The sequence below is a fragment of the Lutzomyia longipalpis genome, chromosome 1 (assembly GCF_024334085.1).
Source record: "Lutzomyia longipalpis isolate SR_M1_2022 chromosome 1, ASM2433408v1".
NCBI lineage: Eukaryota > Metazoa > Arthropoda > Insecta > Diptera > Psychodidae > Lutzomyia > Lutzomyia longipalpis.
Genome location: NC_074707.1, coordinates 40,653,364 through 40,674,914, shown reverse-complemented (window position 1 = coordinate 40,674,914; position 21,551 = coordinate 40,653,364). Strand labels below are relative to the sequence as shown.

General features: G+C 37.2%; 2 protein-coding genes across 23 annotated transcripts in view; both read left to right on the top strand.

Moving 5' to 3' along the window:
* The window catches only part of LOC129787317 (polypyrimidine tract-binding protein 2), a 393,752-nt gene that overhangs the window by 234,293 nt on the left and 137,908 nt on the right, over window positions 1-21,551 (top strand). For 6 of the 22 annotated variants that reach the window (XM_055822845.1, XM_055822844.1, XM_055822842.1 and 3 more), the window contains exon 1: window positions 5,345-11,164. The exons of 15 other annotated variants lie outside the window; for them this stretch is intronic. In XM_055822845.1, coding sequence (XP_055678820.1) covers window positions 11,162-11,164 — 3 coding nt within the window. In that variant the 5' untranslated portion in view covers window positions 5,345-11,161. Of the gene's footprint in view, window positions 1-5,344; window positions 11,165-21,551 lie in introns of those variants that run through there. One more of the 22 variants, XM_055822831.1, reaches the window with a different exon arrangement.
* On the top strand, window positions 1,785-3,763 carry LOC129787350 (uncharacterized). Its single transcript, XM_055822887.1, has 2 exons — window positions 1,785-3,476; window positions 3,570-3,763. The coding sequence occupies exon 1, from the start codon at window positions 2,038-2,040 to the stop codon at window positions 2,992-2,994; it is 957 nt and encodes a 318-aa protein (XP_055678862.1). The 5' UTR covers window positions 1,785-2,037; the 3' UTR covers window positions 2,995-3,476; window positions 3,570-3,763.

The window sequence follows — 21,551 nt, the reverse complement described above, 5'->3', positions numbered from 1 at the left end:
CAACAACAAACTCATTGCCACACGCCAATTGAATTACTTGCTCCCACGATTGAAGAAAAACCCCAAATTACATCTCGAGTATGGAAACATTTTCAAGGAATACCTTTCCCTAAAAATGATTGAAAGGGTTCCAATGGATGAGTTGCAAAATCCTTCATTTTACCTCCCACACCATGCAGTGATCAAGGAAAATGCTGTGTCTACAAAGATAAGGATTGTATTTAATGCAAGCTCTCCAGCTACGGGACGTAGTCTCAATTTTTACCTCAAAATGTGTCCGGTGGTGCAGCCCACGCTTATTTCGATACTCTGGAGATTCCGTTTGCACGAGATTGCCTTCACATGTGATATAGTGAAGATGTACCTCCAGGTATTGCTGCATTCACCACACAAAGATTTACACCGATTTCTCTGGGAAGAAGAGGGTAAGATTGTAGAATTTCGCTTCACCAGGGTATGCTTTGGAGTCGCTGCCTCCCCATATCTTGCAACCCGTGTGCTGATTCAGATTGCTGACGACGAAGGTCATAAGTTCCCTTTGGCTGCTCCAGTATTGCGATTGAACATTTACGTTGATGATATCCTGATTTCAACATCCACTGTTGAAGAGGCACTTGCAATCAAACAGCAACTGATCGACATGTTGAGAACCGCAGGGATGGAGTTGTCCAAGTTTCGTGCAAATCGACCGGAACTCCTAACAACTGAAGACGGCACTGAATCGGAATCTACATCTCACATTCTGGACCAGGAAGCAAAAACTCTTGGAATCATTTGGACTCCACGTTCCGATGTTTTTCAATTTCGTGTTGCTGATGATCTAGCATCAATTCCAGCAACAAAGCGCCATATTCTTTCAACGATTATGCGCATTTTTGATCCCTGTGGTCTTATTGGTCCAGTGGTGACTACTGCCAAACTGACTCTACAGAAGCTGTGGACCAAGAACGTTGGCTGGGACGACCCTGTACCAGAAGAGTTGGCCAAGGAGTGGCAAAAATTCATTTCGGATCTCGTTTGCATTACTGAGCTGAGCATTCCCAGATGGATATGTAAGATTCCCATTGTGCATCACCGCGAATTGCATGCATTCTGCGACGCCAGCAGCGTAGCATATGGCGCTGCCGTTTATGTGGTGTACGAAGACAAGGATGGAAATCGCGCTTCTGGATTGCTAACTGCGAAGTCCAAGGTAACCCCCATCAAATCAAAGGAGGATCCAACGAAGGAATTAACAATTCCAAAGGCTGAACTTACTGCTGCAGAGTTAGGTGCGAAGCTCATGAATGTCGTTGGAGAGGCATTGGGCATCGAGGATCGCTACTATTGGACAGATGCAATGGCGGTTGTCTACCAAATTCATTCATCGACGCCTCACAAGAATCCCTACGTCAGAGGAAGAGTTTCAAAGATTCGCAATCTCTCAAACCATTCTCTGAATCAGTTCCAGTCACACCTGAGATTCCAATTCCAACAATTCACAGCCAACTTGTAGAAAAATGTGGCTCATTCCTGAAGGCAACAAGAGTGGTAGCCTGGGATCGCCGAGCTGTAGCTCTTTTTAAGGCTCCCAACAGACGCATCACTCGAAGTACAAGCCGCAGCCCGATGTATCAGCCGTTTCTACTGCCTTCGGAGCTACGAGCAGCCGAAATCTACATCATCAGATGGGAACAGGAACTCAATTTGGGCAAAGAAATCTCTCTTCTCAAGGCCAATAAGCGCAACAAAGTCAAACATTCTCTACGCAAATTATATCCCTTCCTTGATCAACAAGGAGTCTTGCGGCTCGGTGGGAGAATTGATGCTGCCGACAATTCTTATGAGGCCAGACATCCGATTATACTTCCAACCAGCAAAGTCGCAGAATGGACCATCTATGCAGAACATTCGAATCTTTTACACGCTGGAATCCAACACACACCTTTCTCCTTGAAACAAAAGTACTGGATCCTTGGAGGTCGCCAATTGGTCAGCAAACTTCTCGCGCAATGTGTCATCTGCATCAAAGCTAAACCGAAAGTTTCGGAGCAACTGATGGGATCGCTGCCTCAATGCAGAGTGACTTTGGATTATCCATTTAAGCACACTGGCGTTGATTTTACGGGGCACGTTATGATCAAAAGGACTCCGCGAGGTGTTGGACTAAAGGCCTATGTGTGTATATTTGTGTGCATGGCGAGTAAGGCAGTTCATCTCGAAGTCGTCACAACACTTTCTTCGCAAGGATTTTTGAGTGCCTTTCGACGATTTATTGCACGAAGAACCACGCCAGCCCATATGTACAGCGATAATGGTACCAACTTCGTTGGGGGAGCAAAGGAATTGCAGCGATTGTTCTCAGATCACAATGTTCAGAAGGAGGTGGTCGATTTTTCATCACCAATGAATATTACATGGCATTTCAATCCGCCCTCTGCCCCACACCATGGAGGTCTGTGGGAGGCAGAAGTAAAGAGTTTCAAGCATCATTTCAAGAGAGTGATCGGCTCAACTGTTCTGACTTATGAAGAACTCAACACGGTGGTCGTCCAGATTGAAGCAACACTGAATAGTCGACCTCTTGTGGCTGTCCAAGACAAGCCCGGAGACATTCATTGTCTCACTCCTGGAGATTTTCTTCATCCAAAGGCACCCACACAACTTCCGGTTGCACAGGATATGCCCAATAGTGTTGGCTACGTTCGTCGTTGGCACCTGTGCACCAAACTCAGAGATGATCTTCTACGTCGTTGGAAATCGGAGTACCTTCACACTTTGCAACAGCGCCATCGATGGAACCTGCAACATCCGGACATCTCACCGAAGGATGTCGTTTTGTTGAAGCAGGAAGCTATGGGGAATGTCGACTGGCCAATGGGAATTGTGGAGGAGGTATATCCAGCCAAAGGTGATGGACACGTCAGAGTAGCACAGGTGTGGGTGAAGGGTAAGTCCATTTTGAGACCGATCACAAAACTTGTTAAACTCCCCATTTATCAAAAGGTAGAATAGTTATATATTATATATTCCCCGTTTGAATTATCATTATTTGAATTATCACATGAAAATATTGTAAAATTGAATTGTTAGTTAAACGCCCCTTGAAAGAAGGGGGAGGTTGTTAAGAAAATCTTTAAGTTGTTAAGTTGTTAAGGAATTTCGTTATATTAAGCTTCAAATTCAAATCTCAAGAGAGAGCAATTAATGGATAAAAGATTCTTTCATGGGGCTCGGTCGCGCTGAGATTCGCCACCCAAGAGACAATGGGGCGCGCTTATCAACTAGCAGTTAGTCGTGAACAATACATGAAGAGAAAAAGTGTGCCAAAAATTGTATTAAAGAAATTCATTAAATTTGCACAAGTTATTTCGATTAAATATTGTGTTTTATTAAAAGTTAAATTGGAATTTCCTGCACCGGAAGAAAAGGACAAAATTTTTGATCCTTCAAATCACCAGATAAATTTTCTAATAATTCTGTGTGTCTAATTAAAGGTGAGGAAGCATTGTGAGGCATTTTGGAAGCATTGTGAGGCATTGTGGAATCATAAAAAGGGCTAATCAATTTTTATTCCCGTGTCATTGAAGGTACGCGGTACGCAAGCCGGCCCAAAGGACCAAGCTCATAATTCATATTTCATTTTCTCATATCTCCCACAAGGGCTAATCAATTTTTATTCCCGTGTCATTGAAGGTAAAATTCCAAACAATAGGAATTATGAATGAAAGAATTATTAATAATTATTCAGTTTATATAAAAATCAATTATTTATTCAAAATATTCTGAAAGCTTTTTCTATGTTCTTTTACTTACAAGTAATTCTTGTAATACTTAATATTCTGATGAGAGTTTATTTTTATAGCACCCAAGATATAAACCTGAATTTATTAAAACTACTGAGAAAAAAATTTATAGCAGGGCTGTTTTAGAAAAATTTTTATTCTGAATAGTAAAAAAAATGTTTTAAGAACAATTCTGAGATTTTTCAAAAAAAATATTATAGTTTTTTTTTTTAAATTATTCAACGTTTGCATAATATTTTTAAAAAATTATGAAAAGCTAGAAATGTGTCAGATCTAATTTTTTTATACTGGTAGATCCTTTAATAAAGAAGCAATATCCTTGAATTTTATTACAATTTTTTTATGATTTTTAATTTTTTAACTAAAAATAATTTTATAGCACTTTCATTGTCTTGACAAAAAAATCATAATTCATAATCAATGAGTTTTTTTCAAGAAATTTTAATAATTATATATTTTTGAACAAAGTAAAGGAGATAAAGGGTAAAGGTAATAAAGAACTAAATATCCTAGTCCAGTCCCTTTCCCATAGGCTCTTAAAGTCCTTAAAATCCTTATAATGGGAGTTATTTCTGAAATTTCAATAAAAATTTTAAAATTACAATAAGAATTTGAAAAAAAAACTTTCTTCAAATTTTTCATACAAAAAATTTCCAATATTTCCAATAAAGTTGGGAAACTTTCTCACCCTTAAGAGACATTGAGGAAAAAGCGAGTGGAAGACGGAAAAATTAAACGGTGATATTAATAGGAGATTCATAACTGATGACAGCCGCTTGCAGTTAGAAATTGGACTTGATGGAGGCAGCGGCTGGAGATTAATAAGAAATCTTAGGCACAAATGGACTTTGGGGCAAGACTGATGATGATTTATTGTAGGTAATTCCCGACCTGGACCTCTCTTTTTGGGTGAGTCCCCTCGTTGTAGTCTGTGGGCGACACATCGCGGGTTTGGGGGGACAATTTGAGACGGCGGTGGAGTATGAGGAGGCAAATGGGTTTGAGCTGACATTGAGTTAATCTACCTCACAGGTTCTTTTATTGGATGAAGAGTGAAATGTGAGTGAGATCTCACGGTGTGTCTCTGAGGAGCTCAAGAAGTCATCAAGGTGGTCGCCGTGGTGTGTGTTGTATGTAATACCATTGAAGGTTGCTTTCGGTCAAGATTCTTCGCGCGTTCTCTTGATGTTTGATGCGGTGGCGAAGGGCATGGGAGAATGCCACAAGAGCGTCCATTTAAATTGACTGCAGCCGCGTTTTTAGCTCCGCAATGACGCGGCGCGCTTCGATGACGATGATGATGGTTCTTTAGCGCGCAAAGCCCCCCGCCGCCGAGTGCGGTCGCTCTTTACATCAACAACACAAGTGAGATGGCATGCTATTGTGAAACGGGAGAGATCACAAATACCTACAGCCACATTGCTATATACAATCGCGGCTCTCTCGCATACTTCCGTCGCTGCTATGTACAATGCTGTGTTCTGAAGTGAGAATCGGACGCTTCGGCGCAGTACTCAGTGTCTAGGTATTTTGGAATCCTCTCTCATATATACAATTTGTTGTATTACCTCGAAAACCAGTCGATTTTGTTTCAGTCTTCGTACAGTCTTTGCTTCAACCCGTTCCAATCTGTCCGCCGCTCTTGTATTGTATCAAAAAAAATAAAACAAAAATAATATAAAAAAAGTAATCATCAAACAAAATTATTAAAACATCAAGTTTTAAAATTAAAAAATTTCACAAAAATAACCATTTTCTTCATTATTCGACAGAGATAAAAGAAAAAGTTTTTTTTTATAAAGAAAAATCCGTTTAACCAGAGTTTATTTTTCATCCGATGCAAAAGTAACACCGTCTATCGGAAAAATTATAAATTTTTCCCCTAAATTCCGTGAATCGACAGGTAAAACGGTCGAGTTAAAAAAAATCAGTTTGTTTTATATTTTCCTACATTTTTGGACACACAACACACCGAAGTTTGCGAGTGAGGCAAATCTGCCGCGGAAAAGCTCATTGAAAAAAAGCTCATCGAGATTTTCGGTACTTCAATCTTCATTTTCTTCAGTTTATTTTTTCCGTTTCCAATTACCGCCAAATTCGGAAGTTTACTAATAATACCTAATTTAAAAGAAAAAGACAAGTGAGAGAAAAATCAAAATTTTCACGAGAAAAAAGTATTGAACTTACACCGAGTGTTTGCATTAAAAAAAAAGTTATATAAAAAAAAACGTTCCTGAAACAAGAAAATCTCACAGTTGGATCGAAAGCTGCCAAAAAAAGCTGACACGACATCATCGAGAGCTACAGATGAAGTAAAAAGTTGATCAAACATTGACTCAATCCTCATCACCATCCCAACGATCTATCATTGTAGTCCTTTTTCCACCCCAACAATCCTTCTTATCCACAAAATAACGAACCCCTTTTTTAGCCAAACATCCCTTGTGCTTTTTCACACATAAAAAAAATACGCAAACACGATTAGAACCCACAAAGTCCATAAAACAAGACAACAATTCAAGCCACACGATCTTAGCGACAAATTGAATGTTTATAATCAAACTAAACGACAATTAAACGGTATATAGGCTTTTGATGTAAAAGAAACTCCGAAGGGGAGGCGAATTGGTGAAGTTTGGTGCAATTTTACAACAAAAAAAAACATAATTCGCGCCCAAAACCCGAGAGGCTACAAAATAGCATTACAAAATACCGCTGAAACGATAGAGAAAATCAGAGTCAATTCAAATATTAGTGTGTTAACTGTTTGTTGTTCCCAAGTGATTTGTTTTCACGACAAGAAATATATATAAACGATTTTAGAAAGAAAAATATAGAAAAGATTTTAGGGAGAAAATTAAAAGTTTAAGAAAATAAAAAAAAAGTTTGAAAGTTTCTTTGAACGAAGCATAAAAGTTCTTTTAAAGAATCCAAAACGTTCTCTAAAAGAATCTTTCAAGTCTTTCTTTGAGAACTACCTTAAAAGGTCTTTCAAAGAAGAAAAAAATCCTAAAAGCTCTTTTAAAAATATACAAAGCTCCTTAAAAGATTTAAAGAAAAAGCCTAAATTTTGAAAGAAAAAATATAGCAAAATACGTAATTAAAGTTTTTCTTGTGCAAAATCTTCAACATCAATTGATTCTTCTTCGGAAGGGGTTTCGGACCAAGTGTTCAAAAAAAAAAAACAAAACTAGTGCAATAGTTGAGCGTGCAGAAAAAAACGGCATTTTGCAATTAATTTACCTAGCGAGGCGCAATTGTACTTATTTAGATCATTCGACTGATATATTGCCAAGAGTTGATTTTATTTTATATAAAAGAACAATTAAAGAAAAATTCATTGAGATTAAGGACCTACAATTTTTTTTAAATTACTAAACAAAGTATAAAGTTCAACCACCAAAGATCAAGAGAGAGAGATTTATTTTTTAAGTACGTGTGCGAGGATCAGCCTAAGGCTTAGACGTTGAACCTCTTACCTGTAATCAGTAAACTATTATAAAATAATTATTATTATAAAATTGGTGTTTTTGTGCAATACGTAGAGCGTGAAAAAACAATATTCTATCGTGATTTAAAGTGGTGGAAGTTATATTTGTGAGAAGGAATGTACATTGAGATTATATAGGTATATAGCTGTACCGTCTACATATCACTAAATAGATAATAAACCTTTTTGTGGCCCACCGTGGCACGAACAAGTGTTAAGATAGCAATTTTTAGCAATTCAGCATATATTTTTCTTAGTTTTTTTTAAAGTGTAGTACACTTGCATTTTACAACGTCACTACATTATTCGGCTACAACTGATATTAACGGAACGAAGAAAAGATTTCGTTGGAAGCGCGAGTGATTTAGACAAGTCAATACTAGGTAGTAAGTGAGATATATAGAAAAGCTAGAGAGAAATATATATATAGAAACTTATATATTCGAGTATTCAAGCTGAAATTGTAGTTCTAAGTAAATAGAAAAAACTATCTGTTGTAGGATTTATTAATAGTGCAAAAACAAGTAGGTGAAACCATTAAATTGGTTTTGCAAAGAAGAAGAAGAGCGTTTTAGACAATCAATCGTAGTTTAGTGAAAATTTCAAGGAAATAATATTGAAAAAAAAAAAATAATCATTGAAATTGACGACAATCCTTCCGATTAGTTACGAGCCCCCTTTTAGTAGCTTCTCTGTGAAAAACCTCCAAAAATTCTCAGTGTTGGATTTCCATCCAGTTGAGTCTGAGAAAAAGCTAAAAGGCAGCGCAAAGTTCAGCAATTCCCAAGCTTGATCGAGCTTTTTGCACAAAAACAATCAACCGAGCAATTTACATATGAACTCCCCTTGCTAACCCTCGTGGTTATACATGCTTTTTCACCCCATATTCGTCTTAAATCCCCATTAACATACAATCGTTACATAGTTTAAATAGCATAGGAGCTTAATCACAGTAATACATACAACTTTTCACATAGAAAAGGGTTTGGGTATTCGTGTCGTTGAGGACCAAGGAAGGAGGTGTTGGAGAATAAAAATACATAGTGTTAGGTATTTGTACTAAAAAAAAAACAGAGGAAAAACCAAGGGGTTGAAAAACTCAGTGGGGTGTGCTTACATTGCTGCATCGTGGTAATCAATTTCACCTGCAGAGGTGTTTAGGTTCTCATTCCCAAAATAAAAAATAAAGTATAAAAAACGGAAGAGAAGCTTTTCCTTGCTCAAAAAAAGGGTATGTATGTATGTATGCTTGTGTAGAGAGAAAGAGAGAGAAGTTGTGTCAGCATAAGTTGTGTGTGCAAAGGCGAAACGCATTTTTGATCCCATAAGACGTTGTGGTGGAAGAAGATAATAAAACTGTTGGAATTTACATTCCAAAACGCCGTATAGAATACTGATTGAGAACAAGTTTTCGCGCGAGTCTTTTTGGCTGTTTTCAGTGCTGTGTTTTGTGCAGAGAACGAAACAAATATTAAAGAGAAAAAAAAACCAGCAAGCAAACGTAGCACAGGTGAATTGAGAATATCCTCTCACAGTGTTTTAGTGCAAAATTGCTTGCTTCTGCATTAATTGACTTTATGGTGCTACAGACACCAAACGGACCGAACAAAGTGCAAGACTATCTATGTGCTTGCACCCTACCGTAAACTACCGTCAAGGGGGTTTACGTAGCGTGAGGGATTAGGTAAAACCTCAAACCAAGCACAAGCACACAATTAGCACAGAAAGGGAAATTTCCTACATTTCCAGAGACACTGAAAACACAAAACATTTTTCCAAGGCGAAAGAGAAAATTCATAGATTTGCGGTTGCACGAAAATTTTTTTTTATCAGTTTCAGAGTAAAATAAGAAGAAGAAGAAGTATTGCTATTTAGGTAAATATACTTGGGTGCGGAGTCTCTATAAAAAAGCAACTAATTTGTGCGGTGAATCCAACGGAGCTGAAACAATTTACAAGTTACTTTTATAATAACAAAATTGCAAAAAAGAAAATATAGAACTTTATGTTTGGAAGCAGAGAAGTGTAGAAAAATCAACAAGTGTGTAAATTATTTTAAATGAATCAAATATCGTAAGATAATAAGCCAAGATTTGTACTGAGATTCTCTCTCTCTCTTTTCGGGGGCTTTTTTCCAGAATCTTACATAGAAGATATATATACACACATAATATTTTCTCAAAACTTTTCTTGTGTACATCGGCGTAAGAAAAGAAACCAAACAGAATCTTTGGATAAATAGACGAAGCAAAGAGAAAAATTGAAAGAGAAATAATAAGAAAAAAACGAAAGGGTTAATCGCCGTACGTCGCTTAAAATCGAAACTCGTCTCATAATAAAACAAAACAAAAAAAAAGAAGAATAAGTCGGTATTTGAGAGGAGTGAGTGAGAAAGAACTTGACGAAGAAGGCACGATTATTAACATAAACATAAAGAAGCGAGAGTGGAGGCATAGTGGTTAGTTTTTCGAAGAAATTATATTCCCCCGTGGTTGTTGCTTTGACTCTTTGGCTAGTTTTACCATCATCATCATCTCCCTTGTGGCTCTGTCGCTCCATTCTTGGGACATTAAACTCGCCTTGGTTGCGCGGCGTTCCAAGCTACAACAACAATTGCACACACCACACGAAGAGAAGCATAAGAATTTATCCAACATCTCCCGATACCAAAATATATGGTTGGTGTGGAAGAAACAGCAAAAGAGGTTTTCAACATACATACATATATATAAAAGAAGAGAAAATAGAATAAAAACCTGTTGCGTAGTGCACTGAAATTGAAAGGGGGGCACTCAATTTTCAACTTTAGTCTCCTCGCGGACGCGTTCTTTTCGTACGGAGAAAAAAAAAGAAAAACCCAAGGGAACCAACAATCAACACATTCACTCCGTGTTGCACAAACCTGCCCACCGAAGAAGAAACAATTGCAGGAATTTTTGCTCAAAAAGCTCCCCGCAACAAAAAAGCTCAGAGGATCTAACGATTTTTTTGGGAAAATATCCGTATTGAGCATCAAAGTTTTTTCGGCCAAAAGTCAAAGAGGAAAGAGATTTTTAGCTTTTCCCCCTCAGTGGGAAGTGTTAATCCTCTTCAGATAGCCTCGCGCCTATATAGCAAGCATAGTCCCAAATCCAATCTCACAGCCTCATACGCCTCGTTTGGTTGCTTTTGCGGATAAAGCCCTATATACCGTGCACACCTTTGCAACAAAATATACCCAAAGGTGTTTCCGCTCTTAGGGGTGGTGGTGATAGCACAACAAGCCCCGTTTGTACTCAATCTCAATTCGACTCAGAAAAGGGAGGGTGGCAAATGCTCTGGTAAGAGATAAAGTTTGCAAATTGACGTGTTAGCGCGTTTCGTGTGTGAAAAGAATTGTCGTCACAACGTATTTCCCACCGGGCCTCGCTCTCTGTCCCCCCTTTTTGTCTCCTCCATCGTCGTCGGCGTCATCTGTAGTGTCGGCAGCTGTTACGGCGTCCCAACTCTTGGCGCCATCGTCACTGTTGCCCCATCAGCACATACAGCACCAGGCGCAGCAGCCGCAGTTGCCAGTGTCCACGCACCACTCCTTTGTCCCGTCCCTACCGCTAACAACAAGTAGCGGCTACCAGGCGGGCCTACATCACCCAGCGGCGGCACACAATCCCGCTCTCTGCTACTGCGGCCACTGCTGCCCGCAGCCGAGTTTAGTGGGTGGCACAGTTGCCCCCACGCTCATCCTGAGTAGATACACGGAGATTAATCTCTGTGATTCACTTACGCTGAGGAATCAGCAACATCAGGCAGCCGCCGCAGCAGCCGCCGCCACTGCAACATTCGCCAACGGCTACCTGCCGTCTCTGCCGTCAGGCATTAATTCACACGCACAGTTTAACGGAAAAGAGATGGTAAGATCCTCTTTCATACGCCCTTACACACGATCCTTTTACCACCCTAAACTTGCCCTTAAACCTTTCTTTAAAGGCCCAATAAAAACCCACCAAAAACCCAACTAACTCCACTAATAAATTTCTCTTAAAATCCCTTAACGAAAAATAAATCTATATAATATTATGTATATGTATGTATATAATTATAAGTTTGAAAAGAAATTAATTCCATAATTTAAAGAGTTTGTTCTAAATGTCTGATCACGATAGTTGAAAAGAAAATTTTCTATTCAGTGGTATAGCCAGAGAGGGAATTTGAGAGTTTAAGCCCATTAAAAGTTTAGGCTATTTTAGCCTAAAAATACAAGAAACTAGAAAAGAAAAAAAAAGAAAAATATCAAATGATAAAATACAGAATAAACGTAAAACGTAAGAATAAACGTCAAAGGTATAGAATTGAACAATCTAATTATGAAAATTTGCCAATTCAAATAGAATAGCCGTTTTTAAAGGGTTTTAGTATATTCAATCTTAATTAATCTTAATTTCTAAATTATTTTTTTCAAATAATTTTTAGTGTTCTTCAAATTCAAAAGAATAATCTAAAACATTTCATACTTAGAATAAAGTTCTAACTACGCCTCTACACCCTATAATTTTTCACTAAATCGTAAAAATAGGGGTAGATTCTGATAAAAATATTTTCTTTTCTTTCTTTTCTTACAATCCGTCAGTCATACGATTTTTGATATTCGGGGAAAAATTTTATAGGATTTTGACAATTTGTTTCTACCTTTTATCGTATTTTTGAAGGAAAATTGTTTTTCCATGCCTTTTCAGAGATCTTTGTGACCATGTTCCTAAACAACAAATTCTTTGTTTTTCTTTTCTAGAACGACAATAGAACGATTTAAAACTTTTATTTTATTTATTTAATTTTGTTACGGGTTCCATCCAATAAGATGATTTCCACATTTAAAACTTTTCAGTTGTTAGAATAGAAAAGTTTTTCATTTTAAAATTATTTTTTTTTATATTTGAAAACTTAACTTAAATTATTAACCAAAAAGAAACTAAAAATATCTTTCTACCTATATATAATTTCCAACACTATGCCTGACATCTCATAATTTAATCATGCACAAGAAATTCATTCAGCTTCGTCTCAAGAAAATTCGATAACTTTTGCCAAGAATAAGGACTTATGTGCATAAAGTAGCGCTGCTGCTCGATACACCGGTTGTCGCCTCACGTAGGGCTTCAACTTTGAAAATCTATTAAAGAGATTGCCAAAGGAGCACGGGGCTGGGTGTATGTGGCACACAGGGTAAAGAAGAGGAAATCGTCTTATCACAGCATTGAATGTTCTCAGGAAACTTCAACTGAATTTTGAATTTTGTAACTTCAACATAAATTCATCAATACACTTTGGCGGTTTCGCCCAACTTCTTCCGTCTTTCGAAGGGGGGTGGTTTGTATTCTCATGGATTTAGTGGTTTACTTGCGGCTATGTACAGAAAACGGGGCAGGGATGTAGGGAAAGGAAAGGAAAGGGCGGGTGAACATGGTGGGATACCTCATGGTGTTTCTTTGCTCCACCAACCACCCATTTCTTCCTCAGGTGTGTTCCATCTCTTTAAGGCACCGTGACAGAGTGGCACGCATCTCAACAGGGCAATCATCATTCACACTATTTATTATTTGTGCGCAGGTATTGCGTTGTGTCAGTGAGGTGTTCTATGAGGTGCGCGGGGGACCGGGGCGGGAATGAAGATCAATTTTGAGATAAAAACTCCACACAGCAAACACTCAAACGATGACGCTCTGATTCTAGCCGCGTGTATCGCGCGAAGAATTCACCTGAAGACGGTGCATTTATTTAATTAAAAAATCTTCCTCTTGGATTAATTATGGTGAAGTGCCGTGCAGAGAATGAGATGGTCTGAGGAAATGGTTCATACACGGTGGGGCCACATAGAGACGGAGGGAGAGCAGCTCCGATGGAGATTCCATCGGGGGGAAGGAGGGGAACGACGTGGTTGAGGTGGAAAAGTCTCGTGTGCAGCATATTGTGAGCCCAGCAGCAATAGAGGAGTTTGTGTAACCTGATGCTTGGCTGCTTTTCGTAATAGTTATCAAGCCTTGCACGCTCCATACTCACTGACTGTGACGACTGACCCTACTTTTCATCCCTGGTTTTTGCTCCTCTCTGCCCCATTTGCATCTACTTTTCTCCAATTGAGAACCTATGTGTCTATAAATTTCATTATGAAGACTTTGAATTATTCAAAGGGGCTTCTAATTAAGGAATTCCAAGTACTGATAAGTTAGATAAAAAATTATTTAATTATTACTTCTTTGTGTAAGTAGAATGTGTTTTGAATGATAAAAATTATGAATTTGATTTCTCAATGTTTTCTTGTTTTATTCTGTAAATTTATTTAACCCTGGGCATGAATTCTGTAAGAGTGAAAAACTCCCGTGATAAACTCCTGAAGGCTTTAGCGCTTTAAAAGAAATGTGAAAACCGGGAAAATCTATTTATATTAGATGAACACGCTTATGTGAAGAATTCCTCACTTTTTCCCTCGCAAAAAGGCTTTGGGAATTTATCACGAGAGTTTTTCACTCTTAGAGAATACAGCCCCTGATATGCCTGAGAATTTTATGAAATTATACGAAAGAAGTTCTAGGACTCTTAACTATAGAAAGGCTTTTAAGTATAAGAGTCTTCGTTGCGAAATTTCTTTTTAAAGTTTTTTATCTAAATTTTTTAGGGCAAGTTCAAATTTTTTAAAGATTTTTAAACTAGATCAGATTTGGGGCTGAATGCATTTTTTTTAGTAATTCTTACAAATTTTAATGCCAGAAAACGATCAAAATATGCATTTAAATAAATGAAAAGCTTCAGAATTTCGCCCTTACTCTTATTTCAAAATAAAATTCGGGATATTTTTTCAATTAAGAACTCAATCACATTAGCTATTCACCCTTCAGGCTTAAATTCCTCAACCAGGCGTCTCCATCGCACAACATACAGCTCAACAGAACAGTATGAAAGTGACATGAAAATATCTTGGGTAGGAATGACGATGAAGAAAAAAAAATACTCACTCACTTGATTGTGGAGTGTAAGTCTAAAATTTAATTAAGGTAATTTAAGCAAATATTAGAATACGAAATCACTTATTGTATACACCCCCCAAACTCCCCCACCCCCCGGAAAAAAGCATAGCAAGTGCGCGCACAATGAAAAGCTTCGGGGGCTCTTTTGATGAAACTTTCAAGAAACTCCCCCCAAGCTGGCTTTTGCTCGTTCCTTATGCACGACTTTGGGGCAAAATTAAATAATATTTCCCTTTTGTGGAATTGTGTATTAGTTGGTGTTCCACTTCGTGGCCAACACCAAGTATTGTAATCGTCGGAAAAACCGACCACCTCAGATCGGGCTCAAACTTGGTATGAGCACGTTTTAGACATCCCACATTATGAAAATGGTGGTGGAAAAATTTTGTTCCGGCCGGCCTGCCGGCCGGCCTGCCGGCCGTCCTGCCGGCCGGTCGCCCAAACTTTGCTTTATAGCTCGAGAACAATAACAGATAGAGACTTCGGGTTTGAAGTTTTCTATAGAAATGTGGGTGTAAAATTTCATTTTTTTGCATTTTCAAAATCCAAGATGGCCGCCGTCCGCCATTTTGAACTACCGTCAACCACTTCCCTTATAGCTAGAGGTCTGAAAGTTTAGTATGTTGTAGAGCTCAGTGAGATGTTTTCATCGATAATTCATACTTGAAAATCGGTCTAGCCGTTTAGCAAATATGGCGGCCTAAAGCAAAAAGTGTTTTTTCAATATAACTCGAGAACGGCTTGACCGATTTTGACCAACTTAGGTTCAAATGAAAGGTTTCAAGAAGCCCTACAACTGTCTAGAACATTCCGAGTTCCAAAAATGTCCGCAAGAGGCGCTAAAATCAAAAACAAAAATTGCCTAACTTTAAGGGGCAATATCTCCGAATCCCCATTATCGATTTCCTTTAAATTTTAATATGTTGTAGCCTGACTTAATATCTTTCACCAGTCCGAAAATGAAGAAAATCTATGTCACCGTTTAGAAGATATAGCCATTTGAAAAATTCTTGAATTTGAAAAGTTCTAAGAACCATATCTCCTGAACGGCTTGACCGATTGTACTCATCTTTGTATCAAATTAAAGGTTTTGCAAAACTCTACAACTTTCTAGAACATCAGAAACCTCTAAGACCATTCCTTGAGGACAAAAAGTGTAAAAAACTGTTTTGGTAGAACAAAAATCCGCCATTTTGTGTTCTGGAGGTGACCTTGAAAATTATTGAAATTTATGTTAATTTATAGCCTGTTTTAATACCTTTCCAAAACTAGTCAAGAAATTTCTGTAGGTCTTATAGAACCAGAGATATGACCATTTTTATCCATCAAATTGTTGAATTTTACAAAAAAATTAAAGTTGTCTACTAATCTGCTCACAAATCGCATTACAACGCATAAACAAACTTCTACACGTTGTGGGACACCAACTCTTATAACTGGACGCGTTATGATTGACTTTAAGAGTTAAACTCCGCAGCTTTTCGCTGCACAGCATTAAATTTTGTGTGTGTGCTGAGAAAGTGCTTGCGAATGGAGTGATTTTGCGTCAAGTTAGTAACGCTAACTGAGTGCGAAAGTACCCAGAATATTAAATTTCCCAAATTAAAATTACCCCACATTGCAGCTGGATGAGTTATTATTTGTCAATTAGCAGCCTTTTTGATAGACAAGGGGGAGGGTGGGTACACACACCAAATTGTCGATTAAAGTAAAATTGAATTTGTGGGAAAATGGGGAAAATTCTTCCTTTTATTTTTGCTCAAAAATATTTATCGCATATTCAATTGAGGAAAAACTGATTTTTGGTTTTCAACTAAACTGGGTATGTTTTTCGAATAAATATTAGATATGAAATTCCTGTATTTGGCATCGGATCAAAATATCAAATCAATACTTGTGCACCCCTATAGGGGTTGTGCGAAATTTTTTTCCCATCACATCCCAACAATTTTATGCAAAATGTAACCATTAAGCTGAATTGAGAAGGATTTTAAATAATTTTACTCCCCATAAATTTTATTGTTACACTCCACATTCAATATCAAATTTTAGATAATAATTGCAAAATTTAATGATCCCACTCACCTAATTTAGTCCACAGAAACCATTCGTTCATTAAATCAAAATCCAATGCAGCAGTGGAAAATTTCATTTATATTATTTGGTGACGACCTAAAGTATGTCCCAATCAATTCCATTTATTATGACATAATTATTTCTGACTGATTTGTACCCTTTTGGTTGGAAACGCAACAAACACACCACCCCCCATGTATCCATGTATGTGTGTACTGTACACCACATTCATTTACCCTTATCCAACACACTGCTATATTGATTAATCATTAATGGGGGACAATTAAGGTTTCACCTTAGTAACAGAATTCCAACCCCCACCCCCCTTCCCAGTCGATGAGGCGGTATAAATGAATTGGATGGGCAATGTGGGGGATTTGTGCAGACACTCTGTCGTATTGATTCCATGGACAATACGAGGGTAGCTTTTCCAAGAAAAGCTCACCTGTGTGTATGCAAGCTCAATTGCACCTTCCCACGTTACATTTTAGGGTGCAGAGAGATTATTATTTAAAGGTACATATTCAGGAGAAATTTTGCAACATCATCAATTAACTCTTTATAAGCTCAAAATAGTGCATAATAGAGGCGTAGGGAGTATATTCAAGGGATTATTTTTAGTGAATAAAAAATTAAAGAATTTAAAGGAAGCTAAAAATAAATTTGAAAGAAAAGAATTTGAAGACAATTTTTTTTAAATAAAATTTCATTTCATTTAAAAATAAATTCACATTCTTCAAATTTAGATTTAAATTCTTATAAAGCAGATTGCAATTAAATATCAGTTTTAGGTTCACTTTTAATGTTTAACGTTTTTATAACGTGCGACCGTATAATTTTTTCCGTCTGTAACTATGTTTTTAATGTTTCTTTTATTTAACCCTTTAACGTCCAACGTGAAACATAAAAACATTGAAACATGCGCTTTTTTATCGCTATTTTTATTCTATGAATTTTTTAGAGGACTTTTCTCAGTCAGAACGTCTTCTTTGACCCCTTATGCGTGAATTTGATGCATTTGTAACATGGAAAAACAATTACATTCATAAATAAATGAAAAAATAAAATGTTTCATGTTTGGGTCAGCGTATGACCCAAAAAACCTTAAAGGGTTAAAAATGAATTTAAAATGTTTTTTTTTTAACATTTGCATTTTAAAGAACTTTCAAACGTTTGACATTAGTCTGAAAGAGTTTAAACCCAATTTTGAAATTTATTTTCATGCACTTAACGTTGTTTTTCTAACAAATGAAGTAATTTTTTTTGAACGTTTGATGTTTCGTTTTTAAGATGAAGACCTTAAGAATAATGTTTGATATTTCTTATGAATGATTGACAATTTTTTATCGTTTAACACTCATTGTCGTTGGAGATTTCTTTTTCTAACGTTTTTTAATTTTTCGTTTCAAACGTTTGACATTTTTATTCGTTCAAAAATTCTTTTTTTTAAGATTTGTAATTTTATTTACATTTTTTGAATTGAATAAATTTAACGTGTAAAAAATTAAAATTAAAATTATTATTTTATATTAAATTTTAAAAATCCCTAAATTTCTTAATTTTCTTCCTTCTTTTTATTGAAATGTTCAACCTCTTATCGGGGCGAATAGTTACATTAATTTAAAATGGGAACACACCCTGTATTTTAGAATCAATTATAGCAGCTAAATTGAGCCATCTTATAAACACCCTATGTATTGAGAATTTTCCTAATTAGACGCATAAAATTTCCAGGATGGGGTGGAAAAATTCTCAGCAATAGAAGTTCAATTTCCATTGAAAATAATGCACAGACCGCCTGTTTTTTACGGTTCGTCAAAAAGGGGTTGAAAATTCGAATGTAATGAGTGAAGTGGATTAATAGAGCTTTCTATGCTATATATTTTCAACATGCGCGAAATAAGGGGAAGCTCTGGGGAGATTGCGATGTGAAATTGTCAATTGCGAATGGGGTGGCGGCGCGCACACGAAAATGACATTTCAATGGGGTACGGGCTTAAAACCCTTTGAGCGCAATCTTGTCAGGTTGTCACCCACCCTCGCCCTGTGTCCTGTGAGACATCAACCCCCGGAAAACTTCGTGACAAACGTGCCGTGGTGAAATTAAATTGTTTTTAATGACAAATACGTGTCTATCATTCATGCTTTTGCCACAATTGCTCTCCGTGTTTCAAATATATATGTTGTGCATTTCTAAATCAACCGAGTGAAACGCCACCCCCACAGTCCTAACCCCTTTTGCATGCTAAACCCCCCCAAATGGGTGACAAGCCAGTGAAAGTCGAGGACAAAGGTAGTTTAGAAGCCTTTTCGTGTTTATTTGCTTTCGGCGGGAAATTTCATTATCTTGTTATATGGAGAAAATTGTAGTCATCATATTGATTTTCACGAGTGCTTGCGGGTCATCAACTGTCTGGCTGTGGTTTTTGTTTTAATTTTGACACTGACATGTGCAAACGAATGCGCGCGAATGGAGTCTGAAAGAGCTTCCGATCTTAATCAAATGTCACTCAAGAGCTGTCTAATGGTGGTTTTGAATTTTATCATTCGCTAAAATGCATAACCGCAGCTAATGTCAATAAACGTCATTTAATAATAAATGCCGCCCTGTGATGGCTTTTAATATTTAATTTTATGAATATTTTAGTTCCTTCGCTAATATGGGTGGAATATGTCTGATAAAACTACCCTTAGAAGCTTTACAATATCTCACTCTTGAGCAGGTTAACATTCAAAGGACATTATGGGTTATTTATTACAGGATAAACATATCTACTAATCAGCAAAAAAAATGAAAAATCTAATTAAATATTTAGAGATTTCAAAAATAAATTTTCTCATTACAAAAGACTGTTGCTAATGGATCTATTTGCTGCTATTATATTCTCATTCATTTATTCAAAACATTTTTTTTTGCCAGTCACAGGGTGATTCAATTTATCAACAATTCCACTGGGCGATTGGGATTAAAGGTGAAGGTAAAATGAGCGCGGAAAAAAAGCGTCGATGTTGCAAAAAGGCGAGCTCCGAAAAAAAATTAATTAAAATAACCCAAATTAATTAACTTTCTACAACTGTATTCAATATAAGCACGCGCATAAAGGTAATATCACGAGGAATAGATAAGGTTAATTATAAAGCATTATCTATTTAATGTTTGCTTAATTAAAAATAAACAGAAATACATATATTTGTGAGAAAATAAACATCTGGCGACAGAGGCAGTTGCGGAGCAATGAAAAGCAAACACACTAAACGCGCACAGATGGGGGTGGCCCTCGTCCCCAAAGTTCCTCATACTTTTCCCAAAGAGAGTGGGAGAGTGCAAAAAAAATGCCAAAGTCATTGCTTTTTTTCCTCCTTGCAAATAGCCATACATGAAAGCCCCATATGTTGGCGCTACGGGAATCTCGCACGACGTGGGGCGCCCCATTTGCTCCACGTGAAATTTTCATTTAACCGAGAAAAGCGCCTTGGACAAGTTCTTCGCAACACAACCAACGCGGTGACCCATTCACAAGAGTCTGTGTGACGCACACAGTGTCGGGGGGCCCGGAAAAAATCGATTGATAAGATATTGATAAAGGGAGATGGGGGCGGAAGATAAAAAAAATTTGTTGTGATATTCAATCACGGGATTTCCTCGACAAACTTTCTCCAATGTCCTTAAATTAAAATTCTTTATTTTTTTCCATGGTCCCCGCAGCTCTATTCTTCTCTATATTAATATTTCATGAATTGGGGGTGGGGGATGCGTGCTTTTCTTTGCCTCCCACATCCTCCTCAGTCAGTCTTTTATTCCTCGCCAAGTAGAACAGCTGGATTCTGTGTGGGATTGGATAGGAGCAAAGAGGAAAAAAAAGTCAAGAAAATATTTTTGGACATGGTGGAAAATTATCAAAATGACAACCAACAACAACGAAAGAAAATTGAGATAAGGAGAGATATGCTGAAAAATGGTTTGAGCGAACTTTTCATTTTCCTACATAGTTTTTTCGATGAATTTTCTTCTCTAGGAGGGGGTGGATGTAAGATATTTTCATAAGAGAATTGTAATGGATTTTTTTAAACATTCAAAAATTATTTTTAAAGACAATCAACAGTCAGATAAAAAAATAAGTAAAGATCTTTATTTTTAGAGAAATCAAAATTATATACGTACATAATATAGGTACTTTAAGGGGGGTCTCTTTTGAGAGCTGATGAAATTCAATGTTTTTATTAGTTGGTGTTCCACTTCGTGGCCAACACCAAGTATTGTAATCGTCGGAAAAACCGACCACCTCAGATCGGGCTCAAACTTGGTATGAGCACGTTTTAGACATCCCACATTACGAAAATGGTGGTGGAAAATTTTTGATCCGGCCGGCCTGCCGGCCTGCCGGCCTGCCGGCCTGCCGGTGGTCCAAACTTTGCCTTATAGCTCGAGAACGGTAACAGATAGAGACTTCTGGTTTGAAGTTTTCTATAGAAATGTGGGTGTAAAATTTCATTTTTTCGCATTTTCAAAATCCAAGATGGCCGCCATCCGCCATTTTGAAATACTGTCAACCACTTCCCTTACAGCTAGAGGTCTGAAATTTTAGTATGTTGTAGAGCTCAGTGAGACGTTTTCATCGACAATTCATACTTGAAAATCGGTCAAGCGGTTTAGCAAATATGGCGGCCTAAAGCAAAAAGTGTTTTTTCAATATAACTCGAGAACGGCTTGACCGATTTTGATCATCTTGGTATCAAATGAAAGGTATTGAGAAGCCCTACAACTGTCTAGAACATTCCAAGTTCCAAAAACGTCCGCAAGAGGCGCTAAAAACAAAAACAAAAATTGCCTAACTTTAAGGGGCAATATCTACGAATCCCCATTAGGCAAATCTTTTAAATTTTGATATGTTGTAGCCTGACTCAATATCTTTCACCAGTCCGAAAATGAAGAAAATCTATGTCGCCGTTTAGAAGATATGGCCATTTGAAAAATTCTTGAATTTGAAAAGTTCTAAGAGCCATATCTCCTGAACTGCTTGTCCGATTTTGCTCAACTTGGTATCAAATTAAAGGTTTTGCAAAACTCTACAACTTTCTAGAACATCAGAAACCTCTAGAACTATTCCTTCATGATAAAAAATGCCAAAAACTGTTTTGGTGAAACAAAAATCCGCCATTTTGTGTTCTAGTGGTGACCTTGAAATGTATCGAAACATATGTC

Excerpts from the sequence above, each read along its gene's own strand:
- LOC129787350 (XM_055822887.1), top strand. The coding sequence starts at position 2,038 with ATGGGATCGCTGCCTCAATGCAGAGTGACTTTGGATTATCCATTTAAG.